Source organism: Podarcis bocagei (genome assembly GCF_964188305.1).
Source record: "Podarcis bocagei genome assembly, chromosome: 16".
Taxonomy (NCBI): domain Eukaryota; kingdom Metazoa; phylum Chordata; class Lepidosauria; order Squamata; family Lacertidae; genus Podarcis; species Podarcis bocagei.
Genome location: NC_138142.1, coordinates 36,565,261 through 36,580,916, shown reverse-complemented (window position 1 = coordinate 36,580,916; position 15,656 = coordinate 36,565,261). Strand labels below are relative to the sequence as shown.

General features: G+C 51.0%; 1 protein-coding gene across 3 annotated transcripts in view; it reads left to right on the top strand.

The window, feature by feature from the left end:
• The window catches only part of DENND4B (DENN domain containing 4B), a 56,420-nt gene extending 41,032 nt beyond the window's left edge, over window positions 1-15,388 (top strand). For all 3 annotated transcript variants that reach the window (XM_081173456.1, XM_081173454.1, XM_081173455.1), the window contains exons 21-28: window positions 1,408-1,512; window positions 2,816-2,991; window positions 3,723-3,912; window positions 4,944-5,189; window positions 8,621-8,726; window positions 10,529-10,694; window positions 12,637-12,701; window positions 13,807-15,388. In XM_081173456.1, the coding sequence (XP_081029582.1) occupies window positions 1,408-1,512; window positions 2,816-2,991; window positions 3,723-3,912; window positions 4,944-5,189; window positions 8,621-8,726; window positions 10,529-10,694; window positions 12,637-12,701; window positions 13,807-13,952 (1,200 nt within the window). In that variant the 3' untranslated portion in view covers window positions 13,953-15,388. The remainder of the gene's footprint in view (window positions 1-1,407; window positions 1,513-2,815; window positions 2,992-3,722; window positions 3,913-4,943; window positions 5,190-8,620; window positions 8,727-10,528; window positions 10,695-12,636; window positions 12,702-13,806) is intronic.
• The last annotated feature ends 268 nt before the right edge of the window (window positions 15,389-15,656 follow it).

Genomic DNA, 15,656 nt, shown 5'->3' with positions numbered 1-15,656 from the left:
CCGGCCTGTTTAGGCAACTCCTCATTTATATAAAAAAAAATTTTTTCTTCCTGTAGCACCTTAAAGACCAACTAAGTTAGTTCTTGGTATAAGCTTTCGTGTGCATGCACACTTCTTCAGATACACGTGTGTATCTGAAGAAGTGTGCATGCACACGAAAGCTTATACCAAGAACTAACTTAGTTGGTCTTTAAGGTCCTCATTTATATGTGTTCAAGGGCTAAGTCTCGCCATAATAATAATAATAACAATAATAACAATAATAACAATAATAACAACAACAACAACAATAATAATAATAATAATAATAATAATAATAATAATACATTTTTTATTTATATCCCGCCCTCCCCGGCCGAAGCTGGGCTCAGAGCGGCTAACAGCAGTAAAATGATACAACATTCTAAAATCAATTCATTCTAATATCAATTCAGAATCAGATTAATGGCAACCATTGGGCTAGAGTTCTGTGAGGATAACCAAAGGAGGGGGTCAGGCTGTGCCTTCGCCAAAGGCCTGGTGGAACAGCTCTGTCTTGCAGGCCCTGCGGAAAGATGTCAAGTCCTGCAGGGTCCTAGTCTCTTGTGACAGAGCGTTCCACCAGATCGGGGCCACGGCCGAAAAAGCCCTGGCTCTGGTTGAGGCCAGCCTAACCTCCCAGGACCTCCAAGATGTTTTTGTTTGAAGACCATAAGGTCCTCTGTGGAACATACCAGGAGAGGCGGTAAGAGAGACGGTCCCGTAGGTACAAGGGTCCTAGGCTGTATAGAGCTTTAAAGATTAAAACCAGCACCTTAAACCTGATCCTGTACTCCACCAGGAGCCAGTGTAGCTGGTATAGCACTGGGTGAATGTGATCTCGCAGCGAGGAGTCTCGCCGTGGCATTCTGCATCTGCTGGAGTTTCTGGGTCAGACTCAAGGGCAGCCCCACATAGAGCGAGTTACAGTAATCCAGTCTGGAGGTAACCGTCACCTGGATCACAGTGGCTAGGTCAGGGCGAGAGAGGTAAGGAGCCAACTGCTTGGCTTGGCGGAGATAAAAAACAAACCCGGAAGTGGCATGAAAAGGGGCGAAAACGGCCCTGAAAGAGCGCAAAAATGGCGCAGAACTATGCTTTAGCAATCCCACAAGCCTTTACAAGTGCAATCCCGCGAGCCCTTGCAACAACCTTTGAGGCCCGGGGAGTCAGAATTTGAGCAATTTCGCTTAAGTGTGCGCTGCCTCAGGACTTAACCCCCGTGTAAATGGGGAGTTGCCTCTACCCGGGTTCCTATTATCGCCCTTCCTCCTTGCTTGGTTACTCGATTCACTGTCTCCATTCGAGGTGTGCGTTATTTCTTGTTACGGTTTGTGCTACAAAATTCAATAATTATTCCCCACCCCACCTCACTTTTCTTTGCAACAGAGTTCTGTGTCCCTGGGCAGCGAGTACGATTATTCAAACAGCTCCTTGTGCAGTTTCAACCTCCGGAAATCCACCGATCTGCTGACAGAGTCTCCGGCGGTTGAGGTATATTCCAGCTTGCCGTCCCTGACTCGTTCTGCCTGCATCCCTCAAAAGCTCCTCTCTCCACCATTTAACGTACCGTAGGTGTACTCTCCAAGCAACATAATTAAGCCTCAGTTATTTGCAATGCAATCAATGTGGGGCTGGGGCGCGGGTGGCGCTGTGGGTTAAACCACAGAGCCTAGGAATTGCCGATCAGAAGGTCGGCGGTTCGAAGCCTCGCGACAGAGTGAGCTCCCGTTGCTCGGTACCTGCTCCTGCCAACCTAGCAGTTCAAAAGCACATCACAGTGCAAGTAGATAAATAGGTATTGCTCCGGCGGGAAGGTAAACGGCATTTCCGTGCACTGCTCTGGTTCACCAGAAGCAGCTTAGCCATTCTGGCCACATGACCCGGAAGCTGTACGCTGGCTCCCTCGGCCAATAAAGCGAGATGAGCGCCGCAACCCCAGAGTCGGTCATGACTGGGCCTAATGGTCAGGGGTCCCTTTACCTTTAATGTGGGGCTGCTTTCGGGGGCTTGATCTGGAGACTCCAGCTGGTTCAAAACACTGCAGCTCGACTGTTTAATTTCATTTAATTTAGTATTACCGTATTTTTTGCTCTATAAGACTCACTTTTTCCCTCCTAAAAAGTAAGGGGAAATGTGTGCGCGTCTTATGGAGCGAATGCAGGCTGCGCAGCTATCCCAGAAGCCAGAATAGCAAGAGGGATTGCTGCTTTCACTGCACAGCGATCCCTCTTGCTGTTCTGGCTTCTGAGATTTAGAATATTTTTTTTCTTTTTTTTCCTCCTCTGGTGCATCTTATAGAGCGAAAAATACGGTACATTTCTACTGTGCCTTTTCTCCCTAGGAGATCAAGGTACATGGTTCCCCCCTGCCCCAACTCCAATTCATCCTTGCAACAACCCCAGGAGGTGGGTTAGTCTGAGGGCCTGTGAATGGTCCAAGGTTAGCCGGTGAGCAGAGAGACTAGAACTCCGGTCTCGCAGGTCCAAGTCTGTCACTGTAACCCTTACACAACACTGTCCCCCACCTTCTTCTGAAATACGAGCTCCATTAGGTGCCTCCCGCTCCTGAGTTGTTCCTGTGCCACAAATAAGAACCGGTTCTTCAAGAGCCAGCGCCAGAGCTTGCTTTTTTCCTCTTCCCTCCCTGATCCTTTGCCCTTGTGTGCCGTGACTTTAAGCTTGCAGGCCGGGAACTGTCTTGTTTCAACTGACAGTCTGCAAGCCACCCTTTGCCCTCTGTGAGTCTATGGGCCTTTGCCAAGCAACTTTTTTTCCTGATCTTCCGTCCTGCTCAGGTCCTGCTCTCCAGCTGTTCCCGGTGCCAGGCCTGCAGCTCGCTGGTGTACGACGAAGAGGTGATGGCCGGCTGGAGTTCGGACGATTCCAACCTCAACACCACCTGCTCCTTCTGTGCCCGCCCCTTCGTGCCCTTCCTCAGCATTGAGATCCAGGATTTCCAGGCGGCCCCCAGGTCAGAACCCCGGACGGCTCCACTCCCCTTTCATTATAGGGGTGGCCCGGTCAGCAGCACCGGCTGCTGTCCATTGGGACTGGTGGGGCGGAACTTAGGGGGGCCCACCACTTGGTGGCACCAGAGGCAGTGACAGGCAGTGGTTACAACCAATGAAAGGCTCCTAAGACTGGTGGGGCGGAAGTCAGGGAGCCACCAGTAGGTGGCGCCAGAGCAGATGGCTGGCAGTGAATTAGAGAACTGAGACTGTTCTTAACAGCAAACTGTGGTCAGCCCGGAATTGTATGCAATGCTGGGCCTTTTTTCAAAGGAGAACCATTGAAACTAATTTAGGTCCATTTTCAATAGGTCTACTCTTGAGTAGAGCTCGGTTGGATACAGCCCTATGTGTCTGGGTCGTGCCTTTCTGACCTTCAGAGGAGAGCTCAATTCCTCTTTTTTTAAAAAAAAAGTCCAAAAAGCAAAAGCAAAAAAACCCCTCCAAATATTCCATGCACCTAGAAATCTAGTATGTCAGGATGATGGAGTCCAGCAGCATCTTCTCCAGCATTCTAGTTTTCTAGGTGCAGGGATTTATTTATTACACATATGGACATGTGGTTTTCCCTTTTTTTAAAAGTAAGGCTCTAGTCCTCATGTTTGCAAAAAAAATAAAATAAAAAGAAGGACTAGAATACATTGGCATATATATTGAGTAGATGTTTTTCTCTCCCTCATTTCCGCCTCCCCAGCATCGCTGACACCTCGGACACCAGCTCTATCTCCTCCGACTGGCCGCGGGACAGCGAAGCCCCCGCCCCAGGGAGCCAGGGCCCCGTCCTCAGCGACCGCTCCCACTGCCTGTCTCTGGATGAAGCTGAGCCGGAACCCGGAAGGGAGTCCAGGGCTGGGTCTCTGTGCAACGGCTTCACCGAGTCTCCGGTGCGGATGGGCTTGGGGGAGAACCTGGCTAGAAAATGGAGGAGTTGCGATGAGAGGAGGAGCAACACGGAGAGCCCAAGGGCCTTATTCCCATTTGGGCAAGCTCTCGAGGGCCGCGTGATGCTAGTGGTGGGCGGAGCCAGAGGCGGAAGTGGGCAGGCCGACACATGTAAATGGCACCTTTTCACGGTGGGCTAGTTCCTGCTACAGGCAAGAGACTCATCCAGGGAAGCCAGAGGGCATAATCAGGGTTCAAGGGAGGGTAGGACTCGAACCCGTGGCTTCGATCACAGGGGGAAAACACTTAGGGTACAAAGCAGGCCTGGCGAAGGGTGTATATGGAGGGCCGCATCTGGCCCCTGAGCCTGTGGTCCCCACCCTCCCCTCCCCCCATTCTAGCTAGACAGGCCTATTTTGAACCCGGGCTCACCCCCTTGGCATTAAATGCTGCGGACTTGCTTCTGGGACTTTTGAAGTTGGCTTGATGCCGTATGGCCACGTTCGATCCCTACCAGGCATGGCGCCGGGCCTTCGATTTAGCTTCTTTAAAGTAAAATTCAAAAATCAACTTTCTAGTCCTCACCAAAATCTGATACTGCCTCTTGCTTGCCTGGTGTTTGTATGAGTGTGCATGTAGAAATTTATTCATACCCCACCTTTTTACCTGATGGGGCTTAAGGCTGCTTACAGTTAAGAATAAGAACTGCCAGAAACATACCAAGGTGAAATTCAGATTAATCTCTTGTCTTCCTGTTGCCTCTGGCCCTGCCCATTGTTGCAATGTGGCCCCCAGAAGCTTGCCAGGAGAGCAAGTGGAAGGCGATTCTCCGTCCAGAGCACTGATCCAAGCATTCCCCCTCTGTATAAGTCAGCTTCCTGTTTTCCTACCTATCCATTTTTTTATCCTGGCCCCTTTTTTATATTGTGGGGTCCGGCAGTAAAGTTGAAAACGGGCGAGAGCAACTCAAGGGTTGACGTAAGTCGCGACGCCTTCCTTGTTCTTACCTGTGCTTCGTTCCCCCCGCTTCCAGGTTCCTCAGGGTCCGGCCCCCGAAGTGGAACACCTGGCCTTTGCCTACCTGAGCCCCTTAGTCCTGCGGAAGGAGCTGGAGACCCTCCTGGAGAACGAGGGAGGGGACTTCCTGTCTCAGCCGGAGCTGGTGGACAACCACCCAATCATCTACTGGAACCTGGTGTGGTACTTCCAGCGCCTGGGTCTGCCCAGCAGCCTCCCCCAGCTGCTCCTGGCTAGCAAGCACTTCCAATCAGCGCCGCAGGTGACTCCTCTCCCCTTCCCTCCTTATCCTTACGGGAACAACCCTGCGAAATAGGTTGGACCAAGAGAGGTGGGAACCTTCTATGTGTTACGATATGAAAGCAATGCGGCAGCGAGCTGCAGCTAGCTGGAAAGCAAAACATGATGGGAATGTTGGGACTGTTCCGTGGGAAGCAGAGGGACAGTCTATTGACTGTGCGGAGCACCGGAATTAGCTCAGAGTGTAATATGAGCTGTACAGGAAGTACAGAAGGTGGAGTTTTAGTCTCTCGCCTGTTGGAGTTTGAAGGGAGCAGACGTGTTTTCTGCAACGCTGCAAGGACAGAAATAAAGACATGTAAATACATTTCTGTCTATCTCTTTCCCCTCCCTGGGGGGGGAGCAGGGAAGAGTGGTGTGTCCTTCTCACGCTGAGGAGGATCGCCGATCGCAACCTTGCCTGGATCCTGCCGGGAAATGCAGACAGGGAGGTCAACCGGAGATTCGAGCCGGGTGCCTGGAGAGTGGCCAGTTTCCTCTGATAAGGCTTGAATCCCGACACTATGGCCCTCCAGCACATTGTTGGACTCCAACTCCCATCAACCCCAGGCAGCCTGGCCCAATGGTCAGGGGTGATGGGAGGCCATTGAGATCTAAAGGACCAGAGACTCCCCTGCCCTGGAGACACATCCCAACCAATCAGGGATCATATACTAAATACAATTGCAGAGGTGTAAAGCAGGGGTACAGAGCCTGTTGCCCTCCAGAAATTGCTGGAATCCCAACTCCCAGCAGTCAGGGTGATGGGAGTTTACACCTCTGAAAGTGCATAAAAGCCATGCGGCCTAGGACCTACGTACCTACGGGACTGCCTCTCCTGGTATGCCCCGCGGAGGACCTCAAGGTCCACAGATAACAACACTTTGGAGGTCCCAGGTCACAAGGTGGTTAGACTGGTTTCAACTAGGGCCAGGGCCTTTTCAGCACTGGCCCCGACGTGGTGGTACGCTTTGTCACAAGAGACTAGGGCCCTGCGGGACTTGACATCTTTCTGCAGGGCCTGCAAGACAGAGCTGTTCCACCTGGCCTTTGGTTTGGACTCAGTCTGACCCTTATGTTTCCCTCCCCTTAGGGTATTGATTTATCAGCTATTTTAAAATGAGGCTGCATTTTAAATTGCATTTTAACCTGTATTTTACATTGGTTCCCGCCCCCCCCCCTTTTCCCCCTATTATGTTTTTATTGTGATTTTATTGGTGTTAGCCACCCTGAGCCCAGCTCTGGCCGGGATATACAGTGGTGCCCCGCAAGACGAATGCCTCGCAAGACGGAAAACCCGCTAGACGAAAGGGTTTTCCGTTTTTTAGCTGCTTCGCAAGACGATTTTCCCTATGTGCTTGCTTTGCAAGACGAAAACGTCTTGCGAGTGTTCCGATTCCCCCCCCCCTTTTCCCCCTTTTTCTAAGCCGCTAAGCCTTTAATAGCCGCTAAGCCTTTAATAGCCACTAAACCGCTAATAGCGCTAAGCCGCTAATAGGGTTGCTTCGCAAGACGAAAAAACCGCTAGACGAAGAGACTCGCGGAACGGATTAATTTCGTCTTGCGAGGCACCACTGTAAATAAAATTTATTTTTTTATTATTATTATTTGATAAGTGATCTCTAATTGGCTGGGACATGTTTCACACAGTGAGCCTGTGGCCCTCCAGGTGTAGCTGGACTGCCACTCACATTAGCCCTGGCCATCCCTGGTGATGGGAGTTGTAGTCTAGCAACTTCTGGTTCCTACCCACTGCCCTAAAGCAAGTTGTCCAGAAATTGTCCTGTGACTTTCCAACCGTAAGAGATCTGACAGGAAGATCTGCTCAGTAGTGGAACCGTCTCCCTCAGGAGGTTGTGGACTCTCCTTCCTTGGAGAGATTGGGTGGTCATCTGTCCTGGATGCTTTATCTGAGATTCCTGCATTTCGGGGGGGTTGGACTAGATGACCCTCGGGGGTCCCTTCCAACTCTACAATTCCATGATTCTGTTACCAGGGTTGGGAGGAGCCAGGGTGTGGCCCTCCCAAGTGTTGCTAGACTCCAACTCCCCTCATCCCTGACCATGGGCTTCTCAATATGGCTTGCACTGCAGCTGTGACACTTGGCTTATATTTCAGCTGCCGCCCCGTTAATAACATCGCAGTTATTTTACTGACCGATTGGTTAATTACGCAACGTGACTTACCGTATTTTTCACACCATAGGACGCACCGGACAATAGGACGCACTTTGTTTTAGACGGGGGAGAACAAAAAACAAAAAAATTCTCCCCCTCTCTGCCCAGCGCCCCTTCAGTGAAGCGGCAGGAGGCGCTGCACAGAGAGGGGGAGAACTTTCCCCCTCTTGTTTTCCCGCTCTAAAACAAGGTGCCATTTAAGGTGCGTTCAGGCGGCTACCTTGGAAGCCTGGAGAGCAAGAGGGGTCGGTGTGCACTGACCCCTCTCGCTCTCCAGGCTTCAGGTTCCTTTCGACCTGCTCTTTGGGGCTGGCGGGGGGAAGCCCACCCCCCCAAAGAGCAGGTCAGGGAGCAGCGGAAAGGCGCAGCGGAGAGGCTCCTGCCATAGCCGCGCATCACCTCTCCAGCCGGGAGAGGGTCGCGGGGGGCTGCTTTAGCCCCGCGCGCGCTCTCCCAGCTGGAGAGGTGACGCGCGGCTATGGCAGGAGCCTCAATAGCCGCGCGTCACCTCTCCACCGGGAGAGGGTCGCGGGGGGCTGCTTTAGCCCCGCGCGCGCTCTCCCAGCTGGAGAGGTGACGCGCGGCTATGGCAGGAGCCTCAATAGCCGCGCGTCACCTCTCCACCGGGAGAGGGTCGCGGGGGGCTGCTTTAGCCCCGCGCGCCCGCTCTCCCGGCTGGAGAGGTGACACAGGGCTGTAGAGGTTCCTGCCATAGCCGCACGTCACCTCTCCAGCCAGGAGAGGGTCGCGGGGCTATGGCGTCTTCGCTCCACAGGACGCACACACATTTCCCCTTCATTTTTGAAGGGGAAAAAGTGCGTCCTATAGAGCGAAAAATACGGTAAGTTGTACCTGCGGTGTTTCATTACGCCATTGTTATTTATTGTCGGTAAGCCACTTTGGGATCGGTATGAGTGGACAGCAACATAGAAAGACAGAGTACAGTGGCACCTCGGGTTACATACGCTTCAGGTTACATATGCTTCAGGTTACAGACTCCGCTAACCCAGAAATAGTACCTCGGCTTAAGAACTTTGCTTCAAGATGAGAGCAGAAATTGTGCTCTGGCGGCATGGCGGCAGCAGGAGGCCCCGTTAGCTAAAGTGGTGCTTCAGGTGAAGAACAATTTCAGGTTAAGAACGGACCTCCGGAACAAATTAAGTTCTTAACCCGAGGTACCACTGTATTTGTTTTGTGCTCTCTGACCTTCCCCAATGACCACCCTCCCTCTCCACAGGGCTTGCCTCAGGAGGGGCTTCTCGTGAACGTACGTTTGGTCTGGGATGTGTTGACGCCAGACCCCGACAGCTACCCCCCGCTTTACGTCCTCTGGAGGTTCCACGGTAAGAACGGCGGGTTCTGGGAATAGCAAGACCACGAGTTACCTTTTCATGGGGTTGCTATGGGGAGGGACCATACCAGGAGATGGCCTGCCCCCGCCACGTCCTGTTTGTTCACTGTGTGGACTGTTGAGCTAGATAGGTGTGATCCCATTTTGCCTTTCACCAGCTGTGTTTGTGAGGAGTGGAGCTTCCATGTTCAAGAGCAGTCTGCTTCTCTGTCCTGGGGGCAAACAGCAGGGGAGGCCTAATCCATCCATCCATTCATTCATTCAACTTGTATAACCACTTCGCATTTCAGCAGAAATCTCTCTTACCTATCCCACCACCTCAAAAGAAGAATATACGGGCAACTCCCGATTTACTTGAGGGTTACATAACGAGGCAGGTCAGTGAAATCACGAATATTTGAAACACTATTGTAAAAAGCCTGCAAGCGCCACAGTTGCTCCCTCTAAGCCTCCTTGCCCAAACTCCCACTCCCCACAGGCCTTAACAGTCGGTGCAAGGGCTTCCTGGGATTGAACCTGCAACGGCTCATGGGTCGCTAGGCACAGTTTCTATGTCTTTTTTTTTTTTTTTTTGCCCTTTCTACGCTCTTTTTTAGGGTCCTTTTTTTGCCACTTCTGGGCTTGGGGCGATGCAAGCTCACGCATGCCTTGAACACACATATTGATATATTGCAATGTCAGAAATAATGATGGAGCTATGTAGAGGCATCGGCTGGCTTCATAGTTTTTCCCACACTGTGATTTTTGCATCACACACACACACACACACACACACACACACACACACATCATGATTCGTGATATATTGCCAGGTCAAAAATTATGAAAGCAATATCGCGATATGGACTTCAGACCGGTTTTGGACGATATATCGCCCAGCCCTGACATGCATAATGATTTGCGATATACAGTCCAACCTTGGTTCCCAAATGGCTTAGTTGCCGAACAAATCAGCTCCCGAATGCCACAAACCCAGACGTAAGTGTTTCGGTTTGCGAACGTTTTTCAGAAGCCAAACGTCAGACGCGGCTTCAACTTGAGTGCAGGAAGCTCCTGCAGCCAATCGGAACCTGTGCCTTGGTTTTCGAACCGTTTCGGGAGTTCGAGAACCAAGGTACCACTGTATTGCCAGGTCAACAATTATGAAACCAATATCACGATATGGACTTCAGACCGGTTTTGGACAATATATTGATAAATATTGAGACCTCCGGGTATAGGGCGGTATATAAAGTCAACCAATAAAATAAATATCGTCCATCCCTAGCGCGGCCACCCGTCAGTTGGATGTGCATAAACACAGTACATACTTAGGCACACACTCTCTGTCTCTCATACCCCGTATAGTGCAAAATTCACAGAGTACCAAATACTGTTACAACTATTAATAACAGGAGGGAATCCACATTTTGTGCAACACAGTTAAGCAGCAGCAAGTCATAGAATCATAGAATCATAGGGTTGGAAGAGACCACAAGGGCCATCGAGTCCAACCCCCTGCCAAGCAGGAAACACCATCAGAGCACTCCTGACATATGGTTGTCAAGCCTCTGCTTAAAGACCTCCAAAGAAGGAGACTCCACCACACTCCTTGGCAGCAAATTCCACTGTCGAACAGCTCTTACTGTCAGGAAGTTCTTCCTAATGTTTAGGTGGAATCTTCTTTCTTGTAGTTTGGATCCATTGCTCCGTGTCCGCTTCTCTGGAGCAGCAGAAAACAACCTTTCTCCCTCAAAGCAATATGCATAAGTCCGCTTGCAGACACGTAACCGCCTTTCTTCGCACCCCACCCAGGTAACATCCCCACCCGCCTCCAGTCCTGGCGCCGACACAACCACCCCTTCTCGCTCTCGTTCCTGGAGGCTGTGTTGAGCTCGGTCGGAATGGGCGAGATGCACAAGGCCATCTCTCTGTTCCTGGACACGGTGAAGGAGCAGTCCGGCACGGCACACATGCCCAGGTACGGTTTCTCCTCTCCTGCCCCTCTGCCCACCCACTCCTGCACGTCCCTGCGGCAAGCTTGGACCCACCTGGCCCAGTGTTGCCTACACTGGCTGGCAGAGGCCGTCTGGGGTTTCAGGCGACAGTCTTTCCCCAGCCCTGCCTGGGCATGTCAAGGAATTGAAACTTGGGCATTCTGCATGCAAGGCAGGTGTCCTGCTACTCTGCCACGGCCCTCTCCTCTAAAGATAAAAGTAGGATTCTACTTCCCATGCTTCTGGATGAAGGGTATATTTAAATAGTCACAGAGGAAGACGCCTTATATTAAGTCAGACTGTTGGGATTTGGGGCAGACATACCTGGAGATGGCGGAACCAGAGGCCTTCCTCGTCCAAGTGCCCTGTTATTTTGCCTTGATCCTTTCCCTAAAGGCAAGCCAAGATTCCAGTCCTCATGAAAAAAGGGGTGGTTTAATAATAATAATAATAATAATAATAATAATAATAATAATAATAATAATAATAATAATAATAATTTATTATTTATACCCCGCCCATCTGGCTGAGTTTTCCCAGCCACTCTGGGCAGCTCCCAATCAAGTGTTAAAAACAGTACAGCGTTAAATATTAAAAACTTCCCTGAACAGGGCTGCTTTAAGATGTCTTCTGAATGTCAGGTAGTTGTTTATCTCTTTGACATCTGATGGGAGTGCGTTCCACAGGGCGGGCGCCACTACCGAGAAGGCCCTCTGTCTGGTTCCCTGTAGCCTCACTTCTCGCAATGAGGGAACCGCCAGAAGGCCCTCGGCGCTGGATCTCAGTGTCCGGGCTGAACAATGGGTGCGGAGACGCTCCTTCAGGTATACAGGGCCGAGGCCATTTAGGGCTTTCAAGGTCAGCACCAACACTTTGAATTGTGCTCGGAAACGTACTGGGAGCCAATGCAGATCGCTCAGAACCGGTGTTATGTGGTCTCGGTGGCCACTCCCAGTCCCCAGTCTAGCTGCCGCATTCTGGATTAATTGCAGTTTCCAGGTCACCTTCAAAGGTAGCCCCATGTAGAGCGCATTGCAGTAGTCCAAGCGGGAGCTAACTAGAGCATGCGCCACTCTGGTGAGACAGTCTGCAGCCAGGTAGGGTCTCATCCTGCGTACCAGATGGAGCTGGTAGACAGCTGCCCTGGGCACAGAATTGACCTGCACCTCCATGGACAGCTGTGAGTCCGGAATGACTCCCAGGCTGCGCACCTGGTCCTTCAGGGGCACAGTTACCCCATTCAGGACCAGGGAGTCCCCCACACCCACCCGCTCCCTGTCCCCCCAAAAACAGTACTTCTGTCTTGTCAGGATTCAACCTCAATAGGAACATAGGGAGCTACCTCTCAGTCTGTTGGACCATCCAACTCAGTGCTGTCTGCACTGACTGACAGCATCTCGCCACAGTTTCAGGCAGCCATACCTAGAGATGCTGGGGTTTAAAGTGGGGGCCTTCTACAGTGGTGTCCCGCAAGACGAATGCCTCGCAAGACGGAAAACTCGCTAGATGAAAGAGTTTTCCATTTTGGAGGTGCTTCGCAAAACGAATTTCCTATGGGCTTGCTTCGCAAGACGACAATGTCTTGCGAGTTCCTGCTGGTGTTTTTTTTCCTCCCCCTCCCCCTTTTTCTAAGCCGCTAAGCCGCTTATCAGCTGATCCGATCGGCAGATAAGCTGCTAAAAGCCGCTAAAAGTCGCTAATAGCGCTAATCCGCTAATCCGTCAATGGGCTTGCTTCGCAAGACGAAAAAACCGCTAGACGAAGAGAATCACAGAACGGATTCTTTTCGTCTTGCGAGGCACCACTGTACATGCAAGGCAGGTGCTCTGTTGCCAAGCTACAAAATTCCCCGTGGTCCCATGGGCGCCTTCACAGGGACTTTTGCGCTGCTCTGATTCCCTCTCCTCGTTCTCTTCTTCTCCTTAGGAGTGTTTACCACGAGATTCTCTTCCTGAAGCTGGCAGCCCTGGGCAGAGACCACGTGGACATTGGTAAGTGCAAGGCCCCTGCGTCCCGGAGGGGTTTGAATGGCACAAGCTACTTGGAAACAGAGGATGTCTGGAGAGCTGCTGCCGGCCAGTGTAGGCACTGCTGAGCTGGTTGGGCCTGTGGTCTGTATAAGGCAGCCTCTGAAGTTCCTAAGCAGGAAGGGGAAGTGAGAAAGAGATCTCCACACCCAGCAATTTCACAAGTCATTATCCACACAGGCTACATCCATGAGGTCTAGGAACTTGCTTGTATTTCTTTCCCCCAAAGGAAAAAGGCTAACGTTCTCAAGAATCTTTTTGGCACTGTCTTTGCATCCATGAAGTTTGAAAATTTTGTTGCATTGTACATTTTTGAGATCTGTTTTTCCTTACCCTCTTAACAGTTTGATTTCAAAGTCTTCTCTTCGTTCTGCATATCTATTTTTAAAAAATATTTCATTTACTTGACAATACTGAAACCAATCGCATATCCATTCTCTTCTTGTTTTTTTAAGGTTTACAACCACCTTCAGAAAAATTTGATGTAGCCCATTATGCCCCCATATTTATTTTCTTTTGTGGGAAATAGCCCCAGGGGCGTTTTTCTTTCCAGTAGGTTTTTGTGCCCGGTCCACACTCCATATAGACTGCTTCTTACAATAGGATTAAAAAAATTCTTTGTGGACTTTTACCTCCTAAATCCTCACGATGCTTAAGTGCAAATTCGAGGGGCTTTCTTTGTGTCCATGAGGCCTAGAAACCTGCCTGTGTTTATTTAAAAATGAAAGGAAGAAAAAAGCTGAAATTCTCAGGATGCTGAGTTCCACAAGGTCTAGAAACCTGCCTGTGTTCATTTAAAAATAAAAGGATGAAAAAAGCTGAAATTCTCAGGGTGCTGAGATCCAGCTGTCAGGTCCTTCTGCTTCTCCCACAGCAGTTCTCAACCTGTGGGTCCCCAGATGTTGTTGGACTACAACTCCCATCATCCCTAGCTAGCAAGGCCAGAGCTCAGGGATGATGGGAGTTGTAGTCCAACAACATCTGGGGACCCACAGGTTGAGAACCGCTGTAAGAAGAAACCTGGAGAAGAGGGAGCGCCTTCACTTTCTGCCTCTTCCCCTCTCTGCAGCCAACTTCGACAAGAAATACAAATCTGCCTATTCTAAGCTGGCCAGCAGCGTGGGGAAGGAGACTCTGAAGCAATGGAGAGCCCAGCCGCTCACCTCCAAGGCCATCGACTGCCGGAAAAGCTTTGGGGCCAACCTGGAATGCTAGCGGGGGGTCACTCGTGCCGTCGCCGCCAATCTTCCCCCCCCTGCCGTTTCACCTCTGGCACCCCCACCCTCCAATTCCTGCAACATAGGAATCGCCAAGGACACAACGGGAGCTGATAACCAAATCGTGGCGGGAGCCGGTTGCTGCCACCACAGGACCTCCTCTGGGGCAGACTAGGGGACCCCGGAACGAGAGGCCTGGCACCGTCCTCTCCTCAGAGACCCCTCTGGTCCCCATACCCCCCAGAGCTGGGGCGGGGTATCCCAACGCCAGCCGGCAGTGGGGAGACGGCAGGTCTCAGGGACCACTTGCATATTGAGGTTTCGGGAGCGCCTCTCCCCATCCCTTCTGTCCCAGCACTGCACTCTGCACGTGCATGAGAACACCCAGACGCCGTCCCCTCCCTCTCCCGTCTCCCCCCTTCCTCCCCACCCGGGTCGACCCCTCCCAGAGCTCCTCTATATTTTTGTGCACTGTGTTATTTTCTGGAAGGCAAGTCCGCCCGTTTCTTCCCGCGACACATCAGGGTTCAATTCAGGAAGAGGGCAACCCATCTCAAAGCCAAGTTGGGTTTTTGTTTTTTGTTTTTACCATCAGTGTTCTTTTTCCGGGGTTGGGTGGGGGTGGGAAGGGGGGGGAGAGGGAGAGAGAGAGAGCTATTTTATAATTTATTTATTGTTGAGACCTTTTTCGTTGTTGTCGTCGTCGCTTCTGCTTTAACTGCCGAAAAGAGGAGCCCGCTAGCAGGTGATGGGGTGGTTGGGGTTGAAGAGCCCTTTCTACAAGTCCACCTCCCTCTTTCTCTGCTTTGCCAGCCCCTTCCCCAAGGGAAGGGTTGTCTCCAGCTAAGTTCTGCTCAGGCTTGTTGAAATTAAAGAAGTTGGGCCCCATCAGCACTACACATTTAAAGCAGTATCATACCGCTTTAAACAGTCATTGCTTTCCCCAAAGAATCCTGGGAGATGTAGTTCGTTAAGGGTTCTCAGAGTTCTTAGGAGACCTCTCTTCCCCCTCACAGAACTATAATTCCCAGAGTTCCCTTAAGGAGAAAGGTTGATGGTTAAACCACTCCGGGATTTGTAGCTCTGGGAAGGGAACAGGGGTCTCCGTGCAACTCTCTGCACCCTTAACAAACCGCAGCTCCCAGAATGCTTTGGTGTGGGGAGCTGTGATTGTTTAAAGTGGTATAGTAGGGCTTTAAATGTATGTTGCGGGTGCAGCCTAGCTTAGGCCCATTAATTTCAGCGAGTCTGAGCAGAACAAACGTTCGGTGCAACCCGGCGTGTCGTCCCGCCACCCCACTTTCTCCTCAGGGCTCGGATTGTGCAATATGGAGGCTGATCTCCATCAAGACCCTATTTGTTGTATTCTTCATTTTGTTGGTTTGTCCGTTTCGATGTTCCCGGTTCTGTAAATAAAGAGGCTTCTGTATTTTCCTTCCGGGGTACTGCACACGCGTCTTCGATTGGGGCACAAGAGGAGGCCGGGCTCAGGTTCACCTCAGAAACCCAAGTCCGTAAATACGACAACAGAACGTGAAGATCTGCTTTAATGTGTGATCCCTGATGGGTTGGGATGTGTGTTTGTGGGCCCCCCATACATTTAAAGTGCTGCGAGACCACTTTAAACAGTCACGGCCTCCCTTAAAAGATTCTGGGACCTGTCGTTTCTTAAGGGAGCTGAGAGTTGTTAGGAGACCCCAGC